This window comes from Monodon monoceros, unplaced genomic scaffold, assembly GCF_005190385.1.
Source record: "Monodon monoceros isolate NGI ecotype Baffin Bay Population unplaced genomic scaffold, NGI_Narwhal_1 Super_Scaffold_18, whole genome shotgun sequence".
NCBI classification, from domain to species: domain Eukaryota; kingdom Metazoa; phylum Chordata; class Mammalia; order Artiodactyla; family Monodontidae; genus Monodon; species Monodon monoceros.
The window spans coordinates 43,059,907-43,078,176 of NW_021703774.1; the positions used below are offsets into that span (position 1 = coordinate 43,059,907).

Consider the following 18,270-nt stretch of genomic DNA (forward strand, 5'->3'; position numbering starts at 1 on the left):
TGTCTTCTTCTATATTGGGTTTGTAAGCTTCTTCAAGCCAGGTATTATACTCAATTAGTCTCAATCTCCTAATACCCAGTTTGGTGCTTGGTAGATAACTGAATACCAGTAAATACTTTCCATATATTTATCTGCAACATACATTAATACTCATTTATCATTTATTCATAGACCTTTCAGCAGTTATTGAGAATCTTGTACCAGGTACTACAGGTAAAAGATACAAAGAAGTATGGTGTAATATATGGTTTCTGACTTGAGTTTTCAATCTAGTTGAGAATATAATGTATGTGAACATAAAAAAAGAGTTTAATAATAAACAAGGTATAAATAAGAATATAAGATAATCTAAGAGGTACAACAAACAGTATATAATTGCTGAAAGCTTTGAAATCAATTGCTAAAACATTCAAAAGAGAATCATTGGAGTTGGAGTTATCATTAAAAGTATTTAGTACAGCAGGGGTACACTAGAAGTTTTCATTTCCATGAGGTCTTCGCCCTATGTTCCTTCCTATGGACCCACACATTCCAGGGTGCCTGGCTAGCCTCAGTGGTGGAGACTCAGTGGATCCTAGGATTTCTTCACCATCATCTCTCTCCTGGCTTCCCAACTCTATTGGGATCCGTGCTCTGAAGAAATGAACTTCTCTACTCACTAAAATTTGCTAGGAGAGTTCTAATCACGTATAGCTCTCCCCTAGCAGTGCTGGGACCTGTGGTTTGTACAATCGTCTCCCTCTATCATTCAGTCAGAGCTGAGGTTTGAGAATTCTACCAGCTGCTTTCTTGAACTCTGGGGTCTGCCTCTGAGAAGGGGCAGTGCTTTTTGCATTTTTTTTTGCTTTTTTTCTGTTTTTCCCCCTATATAGCTCAATTGACTTATCCTACTTTCCTCCATCAGTGACTCCGGCCTTTCCTTCCTCACTGGCTCCATCGTTACAGGATCATAATTCCGAACAACTCCATCCTCTTGCCTCCAATATACACTTTCACCTCCCTCTCACTCTCTCCTATACTTCTATCCTCCTTGTGTAAGCGTCTTAGTTTCCTTTGTGTTGAAAATCATTATCCATTTCCCAAGACTCTCCTTGTTGGACAGTAATAATATTCCTTTACCAAGAAACTATGTGGTGTAGTGGTTAGCAGCATGGATTCTGAAGCTATACTCCTGTATTCAAATCCCATTTCTGCCTCTGAGTAACCGTAGGCAGATTACTTAGCCATTCTTTCAATTCTAAATACGGTTATTGAGGATTTTATAAATACTCCAATGGCCTGTTGGCTTCCTGAATCCTGATTCCTTAAGTTGGCTTTCAATGTTAGCTCTTATTTCGCTTAAATCAACGTAGTCCACCTTATTTCCAAAATTCACTTTGTTAAATTGTTTCAGTCACACTAGCTTACTTGCTTCCCATAATCAGGCCTTTTGTCCTATCTACCCATAAAAAGCCAAGTAGCTTTCCAAGACTATTCTGGACAACCACAGCCTCACGTTTTGCTATCTTTCCCAAATGTACTGTCTATATCATCCACTTGGTAATTAACTTAGAGACTTGGAGCACTCATTGCATTTTTCATGAGCTGTTAAATTTTCATATATTTATGCAAAATTGGAAGACATTTTGCATAAATGTGTCATACTTTTTTGCATCCCTATGCAGAGCACCTAGAATGGGTATTTGCTGATCGGCTGAATGACTGAAGATGATGCACTCCTTAGAATATTTCTATAATATTTTCCTAGAAGTATTTTTGAATGGCTTCTGGCTACAAACATGAATTGACAGTTAAGTATAATATTTAAACATTCCTAAGCATAAAACTGAAAAATATTACAAACCTCACTAATAAAAGGGTTCCTAGAATTTTATAAGATGAAATTAGTAGAATACTTGTAAAGTTTAATAGGGGTACTATTTTGATAGTGGCAATACCAAAGCCATGAGTTTAGGAATAATATAAGAAGCAATAAATGAATCTATAGGCTTACCTTTAACACACTTCCATTTTCAGTGACACTGAGGCCTGGTTTCTTCAGCAAGGGGTGGCCGTCTTTTAACCAGGTCAGAGTCGGTGGGGGAATTGCATCACTTTGACATAGTAACTCCACAGCTTGGCTAATGAGGATAGAGACGTTCTGTTCTTCTCCCATAATATTTGGTGCAACTAAGTGAAAGATGGGTTTTCCCTCAGGATAAAAGAGGCCAGCATACTGCTTATCTTTATTAATCATCAGGACATATACTGAATAACTTTATTAGTTCTTTTAAGATGTAGGATCACAGTAATTCTAACATACCCTCTGCACATCATTTCGTTCAGAATCAAGTGTTCATAAATCACTGATTAATGTGTTCCTGTTGAACAGAAATAGTTTTTTCACTAACTTTTCATGTAAAAAAGTTTTAGAACTGGAAGTTCTCACCAAGTGCCCACTTAAGAAACTTCTTGAACTAGATGTCACCACTTAAGATTTTCAAAGTATTAAACCACTCATGAAATATTTTGGAAATAACAATGAATTAAAAGCAAACACATTTTTGATGTTTATTTTTGCAAAAGAAAATCAATTTCATAAATACAGAGGCAAAATACAAAAATAGAGTTGAAAGAGATCATCCTGTCCCACCTCACAGTTTGCAAAACATAAGATGGGTGACAGATAAGAGCTTATTTGAAATAACGTGACTAATTGGTGGCAAAACTAGGAGTCTTCTGACTTGCAGTTTAGAGCTCATTTTGGTTTTTCATGGTGCCTTGTCAGTTTTCTATGGAATAAAGGCCATGTGGGATAAATGATACATTAAAGACCAAACTAAAACAGTGACCAGCTGTACAGCATACAACTACATAAAAAGAAGAAATGAGTTGAAATTTTAATGAGATTAATATTAGAATTCCATGGCTATAGGGCTTGTCAAATCCTGAAATATGTTCTTGGAGAAGTTTAAGGAACTGCATTCCCTTGGGTGTATTAAAAAATAGAGTAAACAATCATTTGTCTCAGATGGTCGAGGTACAGCCCTGCCAAGAATTAGACGGTGGGCTCCATAAGCTCTCAAGGACTCTTTCAGTAATAATTTGTAATATTTTGTATTACAATAATTTGTAATAATTCAAAATCATGAACTAATGATAAAATCAGGCCTGTTATAAAAGGGCCACTCCAAAAAAGCACAGAGGGGAATTTCCTCAGCCATTTCTCACTAAATCCCATAACTATTTACGATTGTAGGAAACATACCATATTTGTAGTTTTTTTGGTTTTGTTTTTTTTTTACAAGAAAGGTTAAGTTTCATTGAAATGAATCCTAAAGGATTTTCCAAATGCTTTGGTAGAAATAAGATTTTTGTGGTAAGGAACATTATGATAGTCCATTGGCCATTGTTTCCAGCTTGGTACTGTTGCATGTGGCAAAATGACAATGAACGCAGGGTACTTAAGCTAGTCCCTATAGCTTAAGGGGCTATAACCAGGAGGTTATATAACCGTGTTCTATAACCAGGAGGTTTCTCTGCTACCATGTCTTTTTCACAGGGAAAGGCATTTGAACTAGAGCGTATTTCTTATGCTGTTTCTGGATGCAGGACTTGTGCTAAACCCAAAGGAAATGAGGCTAACAAAAGAAACTCCATGCACAATGGTTGGAACAGATCAGTGGAACTTTTGGGCAGAGATCTGTGATGCCCATCCTGCTAAATTTAACAGCACAACAGACATGTGGCTTTCCAAAAGCTTAAAGTAATCTACGGGTGACAGAAAAGAGTGGGATTCTTTTTAACACGTGAGACAACAGGTAAAAGATATACAACTAGTCTGTTTGAGATGAAAACTTCTATAATCTCAGCAAAATCAGCACAATGAGTGCCATCTTCTAAGATATTATGAAAAAAAGATATATTCACCAGTCTTAGCATAGAGAGTCCTAAATACAACTTCACAGTTGGAAATAATTTCAGGTTAACTGTGGATAAAAAATGTACCACAACTATATAAAATATGTTTATCTCAGATTATTTGTAGAATTTACAAAAGAGCATGGATTCTTTATGACTGCTTGTAGACGTAAAAGTCAGAAACAATTCAAGAAAGCAGAATGCTAATTTATTTCCAAATTTTTTCCTTCAATTACTTTTCTTTAAGCTAAATGAGTTGAATCAAGCTCAATTTTTTTCAATTGAGAGGAAAAATACAAAAACAGTAGAGTATTTGTTTCTTAAAGAACATAAATTAAAGCAAATCTAATTACAGTCAAGGATATATATTACCTCAGCACAACTATTCTCTTCTGCCCTGTCTTTCATTTCCAACTTTTTGTTTAGTCTGAGAAGAGAACAAGCTTCTACCCTTTAGATCCTCAGCTTCCTTAGATGTTATCCCTATACTGCTTTACAGTCAGGTTGCTTAGGAAGGGGTGTGTTGTGTCTGTTTCTCATCCTACGCATTATACTTGTGAAATGTAATTACACAAGTCAGAATTGCCACAGGGTTATGCTTGTTAAAACACTGGGGAGTGTGTGATCTCTAAGAACGTTCTCAGGGCTTCAGTTTAAAGATAAGGTACTACAGGAATCCAAAGCATTTAAAAACTCTATTCTCATGTTTCAGCACCTAAGAGTATGGTGATGCACACTCCAAACTGATACCAGGGAGAAACAGTTTTAATGAACTACTCTTGTAATTGTAGGGAAAGCTATTTTACACAGTGTCTGCTCCTCCTACACCACCACATTCTACAATGTAAATCTGATGGGGACTTAACCTCTGAGGCTGCAGAATCATCATGCACCAAATAGATCCAAGATTGCCAAGGTTACTATCACAAATTTAGGAATATAATTTAGGGACATAATACGAATAGTAGAGCATAGATTGGAAGCTAATTTCCCATTAAAAACCTGTTTTAATCTGGCACTTCTTTAACATTCAAAATATATACACACAGCAAGCTACTAAAACACATACGCACATTCTAAAACATACGTATGGGCTGGCTAGCCACTTGACTTTTATAACAGAGGGAAGATTCTGGTTTTCAGACTAAAAAGGTAGTATGGGGGTACTTAATAAATGATAAAAAGTAGTGACGCACATCTTCGTAACTCCTGAAAAATATCAACTCTCTATCACCTCCCAGGTCCACTTTTGACACTAACCAGTGCAGAAATGGAAGCAGCCAATCCCAGATTTTCAGTGCTGACTAAAACCCAGTGAATACCGATGTTTGCTTGCTCATCTGCTTGCTTGTTCATGATTGAAGGAGCTATTGTGTCACATACTTAGATTGATGCATCATTCTCTAAGGATAGTTTAGATTGGAAACATTCCAGTTCTTCATAAAGCATAAAAGTGACCCATTAAGGGAAGGAGTTAGATTCCTTGCAGTTGGGCATTTTAGATCCTCTGTTATCTCAGACACAGAGCACCAGCTGGAGGCTAGATACAGACCCATGCCAACTGCAGAAGCAACAAAAAAGAGGGATGCATAATGAGCCTTGGGTAATTTATTGATGCCAACTGGGATTTTTTAGCTTAATTAGAGATGTATGGCATCCATGTTGAAACAAGGGGCCTTTTTATTAAAAAATTTGGACTTATTACATAAGTTATTTGTGATGATTGCATTTGTTTTGGCAAACTCAAAAAGGGAAGTCAACCCACATGGCCTGGAGGTAAAAAAAAAAAAAAAAAAGTAATATATTTTGAACAGGAGTAAATTATTTGGAAGTGAGGTAGGACTTAGAAGAGAAGGCCGGCATTAAACAGATACTCTTTGAGGACTACAGAACAAATCCACTATTCCAGGAACCAAGAATATAATGCAAGTAAAACCCTGAAAAAGTTCTAAATGCAAAGGTATACTAAAATGTGAAATGACAAGTGTAATCTATGAATGGAGGCCATTGAGGCCCCAACTTTGTTCCAGGGGCCTCTTGGTGTGATGGAATCAGACCTTTCCTTTTGTACCTTACAGCTGCATCATAGGTAGGAAGAAAAAAGACTTGAATTTTGCCTAAGTTTATGTTTAGTTTAACTTTTGCTTCTCAAATATCCTTTAATTCATAGACATAGTACTGACTATAAAATATGCTGATTATACATATAATTGAAAAGTAAGAAAATCCAGGCTTCGAGTAGAATAGATCAAGAGAGCTACTTGAACAGAGCCTTGCTTTAGGGAGAAGAATGTCTTCCGAACTGCAAAGATCTCTCCATAGTCATGTTCTTCAGGGTGCTCCATAAAAACAACACCCTACATGCTGGATGTATGCATCTTTATTTCTCAGAACTTCAATAAAGGAAAATCAAAGTCAAATATAAGGCAGAAAGGGTGACTCTGATTTAATTAACCTTGTAATATTTTGATAATTTCTATTGTTCATAGCTCTTTATTGTCAAAAACTTTCTTAACTTCCTCAATGATATTAGGACTTAAACACAGCTGTATCAGAGCAGAAGTAATTATTAAAATGTCTCACCATATACTCTGAGGTCAATGTCCCTTTGTTTCTCCCCAGCAGCATTTACTGCCACACAGGTGTATCTCCCCGTATCACTGATTTGCGCGCTGGTCAAGGCTAGGATGCGGCCCCCAGACAGAACCTGTTGATGAATAGAAAGCTAAATAACCAACATATCTCCTGAGAATTGTAGGTGTAAACATACTTTTTCAATTATTTTCTGAGATTGATCAACTGAACATTTGCCTCTAGAAGGATTTCTACTTGGATGTTTTAAAGAGGGCAAGCATCATTTAATCCCCTTCTCATCTTATCTGTGGAGGATGACAAAGGCTAGAACCAAACTTGGTAATAACCACTGAACACATCCAGGATCTCTACATACAGGATCAAATGAAGATCCAACTTTATCAATACTTACTACAGAAAGAGAAAAAGCCACCAGGGGAGAAAGATAAGAAGTGGGAATAAGAGGAGCTAATCCTCCTCTTAATTTTTCTTTGAGAGAAAAAGTAAGAAGGTAAAATTAACAGCATGGTAGCAGTCAAATAAATTAATTAGTCACATTCATTGTCCTTTTATCCCACTGATGTAGTTGTACCTTTAATATTGACATGGACTCTGGATAGTCTATGATCCCAAATTCTGCAAGCAACGGATTTTCAAGAAAAGTTCAAGAAGTAGAATGGTGGAATAACTATGCTCTCTGCTAAGCATAGCAAAATTGAAGTACACTTTCAATGAGATATATGTGTTTTGTATTTTAAATTTTGAGTCAGTGCAATGTACTTAAATTTTTTTGTCAGACTCAAATTTCACTTCTCATAATTCTGCCTTTATAATTTTTCTTTATATGATGTTTTAGTAGAAGTAAATATACTCTGTGTAAATATTTACTCTGAAGTAAATATTCTGATTATTTCCAGACATTTAAATATAACGTCTACCAAAAAATTCCTGTTTTTATTGTTGATGAACATTTCTTTGCATAGGGTATCTTTTATGGTGGTGGCAGAGAGTGGGGGGGGAGTAGAAAGTATATAAAACAATGATCAAAATACAGCACTACATATGAGATAAGGGAACTCTTAGATATACTGAGCTTTTAATGAATTGTTTAGAAATCACAACTGTGTGCCCATGGTATTTATGGATGTACATGTGTACATGTTTGGATAACATTTGTGAATACTTGCTCTCCAAATCCCTTTAAGAGTTTTACTTGTTTATACTTCCTGTATTGAATACTTAGATGGTAGATTTCACTTAAGGAATGACAGAGAGTACCTGTATCCCATTAGTGAAACTAGCGACAGGGCTCCCATCTTTCAACCAGGTCAGACTTGGGGCAGGGATACCTCTGGCTTCACATTCTAACCTCACCAGGTTATTAACTACCACTGCCACCATGTTATTGCTGCCAGAAATTGATGGGGGCACTGAAAAGGAATAAAAAAATAAATAAAATTAAGATATGTTAACATCATGGAATATTACATCTCAGAATAATAAAACTATATGTTGTGTCCACAGCAATGTTTTACATTTTTATTTCTTGATTTCCAGGCTTTGTGTGTATCTGTGTTTCCTTACACTGTATCTACTCTAGTATGTTAACTATGAACTCCTCTTAAAAGCATTATTAGAGATAATAACTTGGAAACATTTCTTGAACTAAAACCTATGATTCTGACAGACAATATTTACAAACAGGGCCATTGTCATTAGCTGATAAGATTGTTGATGACTATTTGCAGCAATTCATCTACAGAAAACTTAAGTTCAATAGCATGTGAAAATAGAGCATTTAATGGGAATCAGAAAATACAAACGCTTATCAGTTTTAGAATACTGCATTCTTAAGTAAAGATGACAACAACACATTCTGTTAAATATTTACACTAGAATTTTATAGATGCACTTAATCATTTTGAATGCTTCTTCACTCCAGGATGAATCTAGGAGAAACAGCACTAACCATGGACCTGTAGACTATAAAATAACTCTGTAGCTCCAGCTGAGTTGATGGCCACACATTTATATATGCCAGCATCTGTGATCTGGGTGCTTTCGATATTGATGATCTGTCCTCTGTTCAAGAAAGTCATGCTACTGGAACCTAATAGTGGACGATTATCTTTGTACCATGTAATAGCTGCAAGGGGAAGAGGACAGAAACCCATCTTTTTAAAACTTTTCATTTAAAAGCTCAATACACACCCTAAATCGAAGCTTAACTACAACAGTAACAATTGCTTTATTCTTGTGCTTATCATCTTAGTTTAATCTGTTTAATTATCTCTCTAGGGTTGATTTTTAGGAGGAGGTAAACTTTAGAAAAACATGAATAGCCAAGCCAATATAAGAGTCCTGAAGTGAACTTATAAAAATAATATTCTTTACATTATCTCTAATGTATTAGTTGGCCAAAAAGTTCATTTGGGTTTTTCCATACAATCTTACAGAAAAATCTGAACGAATTTTTTGGCCAATCCAATATCAGTATTTGTTTGATAGCAAACTTTTAACCGATTCTATTTCTTTTGGTGTAGTATATATTCCTCTCATCTATAAAATTTTGTTTATGCATCTAATCAAAACCAAACATTATACATACTATTAGCCTCAAAATTTTTATATTATTATTGATTAGTATGAATAACTTACTGGTGATGAAAATCAACAATAGTCTCATCAAATGAATGATTTATTAAGATAATCAATTGAGACTAGATAAAAATATATTTTTCAACAAAAATTTATACACAATACCATTGTGGGTTTTCTGGCCATAGTAAGGACAATAAGATAATTATTCACATATTTCTACATTGTTTAAATGAGTAAATTATTTCATGTAGTTAAAAGCAATGAAAATTCAAAAATACCATCCACCTAATGATATCCTTAACAATATTTTACCCTTGAAATATATTCTATAATATTTCCCTATTAGTAATTACTATATTATGCTTATAAACAGATGTAGCAATTCGCAGAAATCTTAAAATGTTAATAAGCTACAGAGTCCACAAACACACCTACCAGGTGAGGGATTTCCAGTTGCCTTACACTCCAGCTGTATGGGGTTGTTCACTACCACGGTCTCATTCAGCATCTTCCCTGCATCCTCCAGACTGGGTGGTTCTGTAAGAAGCCCAAACAGATAATTAGCAAACACAAATAGGATATTTAAACTGAAATCGTTTGCTCACTGGGAATTAGTCATCTCTTTCTTTCTTTCTTTCACTTATATACAATGATATATTTGGAATAAAACTAAAGTATACTATTAAGTAGTACTGAAGAACAGGACGGAAAAAGATGTTAATAAGTTTTCTGGATCATCCATTTCTCTATGCCTAGACAGGAAAAGCCTTAGAACTGTAGAGTAGTAGAGCAGTAAAAGAAAGTTAAAGGAGTACTTTTTTTAATTCCAATAAATCTGACTGGTCTGATGATGAATTGCCTTTACCAAGAAGTAATCTAACACATTTGAACTCTTTCAGGGAAGGACATGGGTATTCCTCAAAATATCTGACTTTACCTTAGTACAGTACTATCTTAAACCATTTCAGAGGGATTAAAATCATTTTTGTTTGTTTATTAGAGTTTTTTCTTTTGATATGAAAGTTACAATTAAATTGTTAGTAAAATAAAACAGAAAACTACATTTTCAACTTTAAATAATCACAGATAATGCTGCTCTATTTTTAATGTATTTATAAAGTAGGAATTCAGAAAGTCTAAGAGACATAGTATAAAAGTAATGACAACTTGGAACAGCAATGCCCTACATCTTCTCCTGTCTCAAGGAGTGTAGGAGGGATGCCAGGAGAAAAACAAAATTACAAGTAAACTAGAGATCTTACCTTGGAAAAGATGCTACAGATATGTTAGCTTTAAGGTTTACATAAAAATACATTTTAAAGATTTGCTAAATTTAACTTATCCAATGCATGAGAGCCCCTGACCTCTGCCTCATATACAATTAAAAAATTGATCCATTAATCTAGCAAAAACAGAGAAAAGGGAAAGGAGAAAAGGGAACAAGAAAAATGATGAGAACTAAATAAGATGGCAGAAATAAAATCAAATATATAAATCAAGAGCATAAATGTGAATTAGTTCATTTTCTTGGTCAACAGAGAAAGATTTAACACTATTTGAGGGTTAACAGTATTTTTTAAAATTAAAAAGCACAAGTAAAACAATTGCAAAAATGTTGACAATAAAGAGCTGGACAAAGGTATACCAGAACAACAAGTGTGATATCAATTTCTGACATACTGTTATACAAGACAAAAATAATGCTTTCTATTGACTGAACTGTTACAATTCAGAAAGAATCCACTATAATGATAATGCTTTAGGCACTGAATAAAAAAGCAAAAATTGTTAAATAGCAGAGAAAATTTGAAAAACTGAAAAGTACTATATTTTAGTACACCTTTCTTAGAAATTGACTATGCAGTGAAACAAAACATAAAGTTACAAATAATTTGAGAACTAAAATTACCCATCCATACTGTATGTGTGTATATATATTACATATAATATACACATACATATGTAATTGTGTATTTATGGCTAACAAAGAATACGTATTATTTTCAAGTGCCAACAGAATATTTTCAAAACAGACTATATATTAGGCCATAAAAATGTCAATAAAGCATTTATAACCACAATTTAATAAAACCATAAAAAAAATAACAGAACTCAGTAATAAAATATAAAGTTCCCTACATGGAGAAAGAATTTATTAAAAAGGAAATCAAGACAAAAGTATAGAAGTAGAAAAAATAAATTAGAATGAGATTGATGAAAAACTAAAACCTATGGAATGTCACTAAACAGTAAGTATTCAAAAAAAATCTTAAAGCCCTAATTAATATATTAAAAACTAAGAAATAATGAAAATAAATGTTCCAATCTTTCAACTCAGATTCCAGAAAAAGACCTATAAAATAAGCCAAAGAAGTCAGGAATAAAGAAATAATAAAAATAAAAGCAGAAGACTACACCAAAGAAAACAAACAAGCAAAAGAAATAACAAAAGAAGACAATAAAACTCAAAGCTGGTTTCTGACAAGTTTAAAATAAAGTCTGTCCTCAAAAGTAGATGTTCTTTTGAGTCATATTTATTTTCTTGGAAGTTGTTCCTAAAGACAAAGCCTAGACTCCACTCCTCCTTCATACCTGTAGCTCCTTTGTATCCATCTAATGCAATGTATTAACCCCTCCTGCTTGAAATGCCTAGAATGTTTCTGTTTTCTGCACTAAATTCTGATTTATGATATGGTATTTAAGGACAAAAGACCTTTAAATATGGCTATCTGACTTTTCCAACTGGAAAGGAAAAATAATTAGTCCATGGCGCCTTCTTTCAAAACAGTTATTTAAATACTAACTTGAAGCCTTCTGCACTAAAGTGATCACTGAAGGCTTTGACAGACTATGTAGCAGCTGCAATAAAACAACATGGTAAGAATAAGAAATAAAAGAGCTGTGGAGTGGGCTGGCTATTTTTCATTCCACTAAAGGACTGAAAGAAAAAAAGATTAGATATCAGCAAGAATGGCAGAGTAAAGACTGAAAATACATGCCTCCATTAAAAAACAAAAAAGAACACTGGAAAAATTATCAAAACCAACTTTTTCACAACTCTGGAAATTAAACAAACACTTGCAATAATTAAAGAAGTGATTATTCAAGAAAAACAGCAAAATCTAATTAAGAACAGTGAGGTTTATGACATTTTATCTCACTCTATTCCCATCACTCTCTGCCTACCTCAGCAGTAAGCTTGAAAGCAAAGAGCTCTGCAACCACAGTGAAAAAAGCAGCCAAGTAGAAACTGGATAGTAGAATGCGTTTGGGTTCCTGGAAGGACCTTCAAGAGGGCCGAGGAGTAGGACGTGGAGATCAACTTCCTCCCCACAAATACACCAAAAATACACGTACGTGTGGACTAACTTCTACAGAACACTTACTGAACGCTGGCAGAAGCCCTCAGACTTCCCAAAAGGCAAGAAACTCACCACGTACGTGGCCGTGTGGCTGACAGTCTTGGTGCTCCAGCTGGGTGTCAGGCCTGAGCCTCTAAGGTGGGAGAGCTGAGTTCAGGACATTGGACCACCAGAGACCTCCCAGCCCCACATAATATCAATCAGCGAGAGGTCTTCCAGAGATCTCCGTCTCAATGCTAAGACCCAGCTCCACTCAATGACCAGCAAGCTTCAGTGCTGGACACCCTATGCCAAACAACTAGCAAGACAGGAACACAACCCCTGCCATTAGCAGAGAGGCTGCCTAAAATCATAATAAGCTCACAGACACCCCAAAACACACCACTGGATGCGGTCCTACTCACGAGAAAGATAAGATCCAGCCTCATCCAACAGAACACAGGAACCAATCCCCTCCACCAAGGAAGCCTACAAAATGTGCCCAACCAAAGTTATCCACTGGGGACAGACACCAAAAACAAAGGGGAACTAGGACCCTGCAGCCTGCGAAAAGGAGATCACAAACACAGTAAGTTAAGCAAAATGAGAAGACAAAGAAATAAGCAGCAGATAAAGGAGCAAGGTAAAAACGCACTAGTCCAAACAAATGAAGAGGAAATAGGCAGTCTACCTGGAAAAGAATTCAGAGTAATGATAGTAAAGATGATCCAAAATCTTGCAAATAGAATGGAGATAATACAAGAAACGTTTAACAAGGACCTAGAAGAATAAAGAGCAAACAAACAATGATGAACAACACAATAAATGAAATTAAAAATGCTCTAGAAGGAATCAATAGCAGAACAAATGAGGCAGAAGAACAGATAAGTAACCTGGAAGATAAAATAGTGGAAATACCTACTGCAGAGCAGAATAAAGAAAAAACAATGAAAAGAACTGAGGACAGGCTCAGAGACCTCTGGGACAACATTGAACACACCAACGTTCGAATTACAGGGGTCCGAGAAGAAGAAGAGAAAAAGAAAAGGACTGAGAAAATATTTGAAGAGATTATAGTTGAAAAATTCCCTAACATGGGAAAGGAAATAGTTAATCAAGTCCAGGAAGCACAGAGAGTCCCATACAGGATAAATCTAAGGAGAAACACGCCAAGACACATATTAATCAAACTAATAAAAATTAAATACAAAGAAAAAATATTAAAAGCAGCAAGGGAAAAGCAACAAATAATATACAAGGGAATCCCCATAAGGTTAACAGCTGATCTTTCAGCAAAAACGCTGAAAGCCAGAAGGGAGTGGCAGGACATATTTAAAGTGATGAAAGAGAAAAACCTACAACCAAGATTACTCTACCCAGCAAGGATCTCATTCAGATTTGATGGAGAAATTAAAACCTCTACAGACAAGCAAATAGTAAGAGAATTCAGCACCACCAAACCAGCTATACAACACATGCTAAATGAACTTCTCTAGGCAGGAAACACAAGAGAAGGAAAAGACCTATAAAAACAAGCCCAAAACAATTAAGAAAATGGTAATAGGAACATACATATCAATAATTACCATAAATGTAAATGGATTAAATGCTCCAACCAAAAGACAAAGACTGGCTGAATGGATACAAAAACAAGACATGTATGTATGCTGTCTACAAGAGAGCCACTTCAGACCTAGGGACACGTACAGACTGAAAGGGAGGGGATGGAAAAAGATATTCCATGCAAAAGGAAATCAAAAGAAAGCTGGAGTAGCAATTCTCATACCAGACAATACACTTTAAAAATAAAGACTATTACAAGAGACAAAGAAGGACACTACATAATGATCAAGGGATCAATCCAAGAAGAAGATATAACAATTGTGAATATTTATGCACCTGACATAGGAGCACCTCAGTACATAAGGCAAATGGTAACAGCCATAAAAGGGGAAATCGACAGTAACACAATAATAGTAGGGGACTTTAACACCACACTTTCACCAATGGACAGATCATCCAAAATGAAAATAAATAAGGAAACACAAGCTTTAAGTGACACATTAAACAAGATGGACTTAATTGATATTTATAGGACATTCCATCCAAAAACAACTGAATACACTTTCTTCTCAAGTGCTCATGGAACATTCTCCAGGATAGATCATATCTTGGGTCACAAATCAAGCCTCGGTAAATTTAAGAAAATTGAAATCATATTAATTCTCTTTACTGACCAAAATGCTAGGAGAGTAAATATCAATTACAGGAAAAAACTGTATAAAATACAAACATAAGGAGGCTAAAGAATGTGCTACTAAATAACAAAGAGATCACTGAAGAAATCAAAGAAGAAATCAAAAAATACATAGAAACAAATGACAATGAAAACACAATGACCCAAAACCTATGGGATGCAGCAAAAGGAGTTCTAAGAGGGAACGTTATAGCAATACAATCCTACCACAAGAAACAAGAAAAATCTCAAATAAACAACCTAACTTTACACCTAAAGCAATTAAAGAAAGAGGAACAGAAAAACCCCAAAGTTAGCAGAAGGAAAGAAATCATAAAGATCAGATCAGAAATAAATGAAAAAGAAAAGGAAATGACCACAAAGATCAATAAAACTAAAAGCTGGTTCTTTGAGAAGATAAGCAAAACTGATAAACCATTAGCTAGACTCACCAAAAGGAAAAGGGAGAAAACTCAAATCAACAGAATTAGAAATGAAAAAGAAGTAACAACTGACACTGCAGAAACACAAAGGATCATGAGAGGTTACTACAGCAACTATATGCCAATAAAATGGACAGCCTGGAAGAAAGGGACACATTCTTAGAAAAGCGCAACCTTCCAAGATTGAACTAGGAAGAAATAGAATATAGAAACAGACCAATCACAGCACAGAAATTGAGAGTGTGATTAACAATCTTCCAACAAACAGAAGTCCAGGACCAGATGGCTTCACAGGAAAATTCTATCAAACATTTAGAGAAGAGCTAACACCCATCCTTCTCAAACTCTTCCAAAATATAGCAGAGGGAGGAACACTCCCAACCTCATTCTACAAGGCCACCATCACCCTGATACCAAAACCAAAGATGTTACAAAAAAAGAAAACTACAGGCCAATATCACTGATGAAGATAGATGAAAAAATCCTCAACAAAATACTAGCAAACAGAATCCAACAGCATATTAAAAAGATCATACACCATGATCAAGTGGGGTTTATTCCAGGAATGCAAGGATTCTTCAATATATGCACATCAATGTGATACACCATATTAACAAACTGAAGGAAAAAAGCCATATGATCATCTCAACAGGTGCAGAAAAAGCTTTTGACAAAATTCAATACCCATTTATGATAAAAACTCTCCAAAAAGTAGGCACAGAGAGAACTTACCTCAACATAATAAAGGCCATATATGACAAACCCACAGACAACATCGTCCTCAATGGTGAAAAACTGAAACCATTTCCACTAAGATCAGGAACAAGGCAAGGTTGCCCACTCTCACCACTATTATTCAACATAGTTTTGGAAGTTTTAGCCACAGCAATCAGAGAAGAAAAAGAAATAAAAGGAATCCAAATCGGAAAAGAAGAAGTAAAGCTGTCACTGTTTGCAGATGACATGATACTCTCCATACAGAATCCTAAAGATGCTACCAGAAAACTACTAGAGCTAATCAATGAATTTGGTAAAGTTGCAGGATACAAAATTAATGCACAGAAATCTCTGGCATTCCTGAACACTAATGATGAAAAATCTGAAAGAGAAATTAAGGAAACTCTCCCATTTACCATTTCGACAAAAAGAATAAAATACCTAGGTATAAACCTACCTAAGGAGACAAAAGACCTGTATGCAGAAAACCATAAGACAGTGATGAAAGAAATTAAAGGTGATACAAACAGATGGAGAGATATAACATGTTCTTGGATTGGAAGAAACAACATTGTGAAAATGACTATACTACCCAAAGCAATCTACAGATTCAGTGAAATCTCTATCAAACTACCAATGGCATTTTTCATCGAATGAGAACAAAAAATTTCACAATTTGTATGGAAACACAGAAGACCCTAAATAGCCACAGCAATCTTGAGGAAGAAAAATGGAGCTGGAGCAGTCAGACTCCCTGACTTCAGACTATACTAAGCTACAGTAATCCAGACAATAAGGTACAGACACAAAAACAGAAATAGATTAATGAAACCGGATAGAAAGCCCAGAGATAAACCCATGCACCTATGGTCAATTAATGTATGACAAAGGAGGCAAAGATATACAATGGAGAAAAGACAGCCTCTTCAATAAGCAGTGCTGGGAAAACTGGGCAGCTACATGTAAAATAATGAAATTAGAACACTCCCTAACACCATACAGATAAATATACTCAAAATGGATTAAAGACCTAAATGTAAGACCAGACATGATAAAACTCTCAGAGGAAAACATAGGAAAAACACACTTTGACATCAACCACAGCAAGATCTTTTTTGACCCACCTCCTACAGTAACTGAAATAAAAGCAAAAATAAACAAATGGGACCTAATGAAAGTTAAAAGCTTTTGCACAGCAAAGGAAACTAGAAACAAGATGAAAAGACAACCCTCAGAATGGGAGAAAATATTTGCAAATGAGTCAACGGACAAAGGATTAATCTCCAAAATATATAAACAGCTCACGCAGCTCAATATTAAAAAAAACAAATAACCCAATCCAAAAATGGGCATAAGACCTAAATAGACATTTCTCCAAAGGAAACATACAGATGGCCAAGAGGCACATGAAAAGGTGCTCAACATCACTAATTATTAGAGAAATGCAAATCAAAAGTACAGTGAGGGATCACCTCACACTGGTTAGAACGGGCATCATCAGAAAATCTACAAACAAAAAATGCTGGACAGGTTGTGGAGAAAAGGAAACCCTCTTACACTGTTAGAGGGAATGTAAATTGATACAGCTACTATGGAGAACAGTATGGACTTTCCTTAAAAAACTAAAAATGGAATTACCATGTGACCCAGCAATCCCACTACTGGGCATATACCCAAAGAAAGCTATAATTCAAAAAGACACATGAACCCCAATGTTCATTGCAGCACTATTTACAATAGCCAGGTCATGGCAGCAACCTAAATGCCCATCGACAGACAAATGGATAAAGAAGATGTGGTACATATATACAATGGGATATTACTCAGCCATAAAGAGGAACGAAATTGGGTCATTTGTAGAGATGTGTATGGACCCAGAGAGTGTCATACAGAGTGAAGTAAGTCAGATAAAGAAAAATAAATATCATATATTAATGCATATACATGGAATCTAAAAAGAAGTTACAGATGAACCAGATTATAAAGCAGAAATAGAGACACAGATGTAGGGAACAAACTTATGGACACCAAGGAGTGAAAGAAGGGATGGGTGGTGGGATAAGTTGGGCAATTGCATTTGACATATATACACTAATATGTATAAAATAGATAACTAATAAGAACCTGCCATATAAAAGATAAAGAAATAAAATAAAACTCAAAAAAAAAAAAAGAGCACGGGTAGGGACTTCCCTGGTAGCACAGTGGTTAAGAATCCGCCTGTCAATTCAGGGGACACAGGTTTGAGCCCTGGTCCAGGAAGATCCCGCATGCCGCAGAGCAACTAAGCCCGTGAGCCACAACTACTAAGCCTGCACTCTGGAACCCACGAGCCACAACTACTGAGCCTGAGTGCCACAACTACTGAAGCCCGCACACCTATAACCCGTGCTCTGCAACAAGAGAAGCCACTGCAACGAGAAGCCCGTGCACCGCAATGAAGAGTAGCCCCCGTTCA

At 35.5% G+C, this 18,270-nt stretch overlaps 1 protein-coding gene across 3 annotated transcripts in view; it reads right to left on the bottom strand.

Annotated features, from left to right (window-relative positions):
- Positions 1-18,270, bottom strand: part of HMCN1 (hemicentin 1) — a 508,266-nt gene that overhangs the window by 187,462 nt on the left and 302,534 nt on the right. For all 3 annotated transcript variants that reach the window (XM_029226849.1, XM_029226848.1, XM_029226847.1), the window contains exons 37-41: positions 9,511-9,612; positions 8,444-8,620; positions 7,753-7,904; positions 6,484-6,607; positions 1,994-2,169 (exon numbers count right to left, since the gene is read on the bottom strand). In XM_029226849.1, the coding sequence (XP_029082682.1) occupies positions 1,994-2,169; positions 6,484-6,607; positions 7,753-7,904; positions 8,444-8,620; positions 9,511-9,612 (731 nt within the window). The remainder of the gene's footprint in view (positions 1-1,993; positions 2,170-6,483; positions 6,608-7,752; positions 7,905-8,443; positions 8,621-9,510; positions 9,613-18,270) is intronic.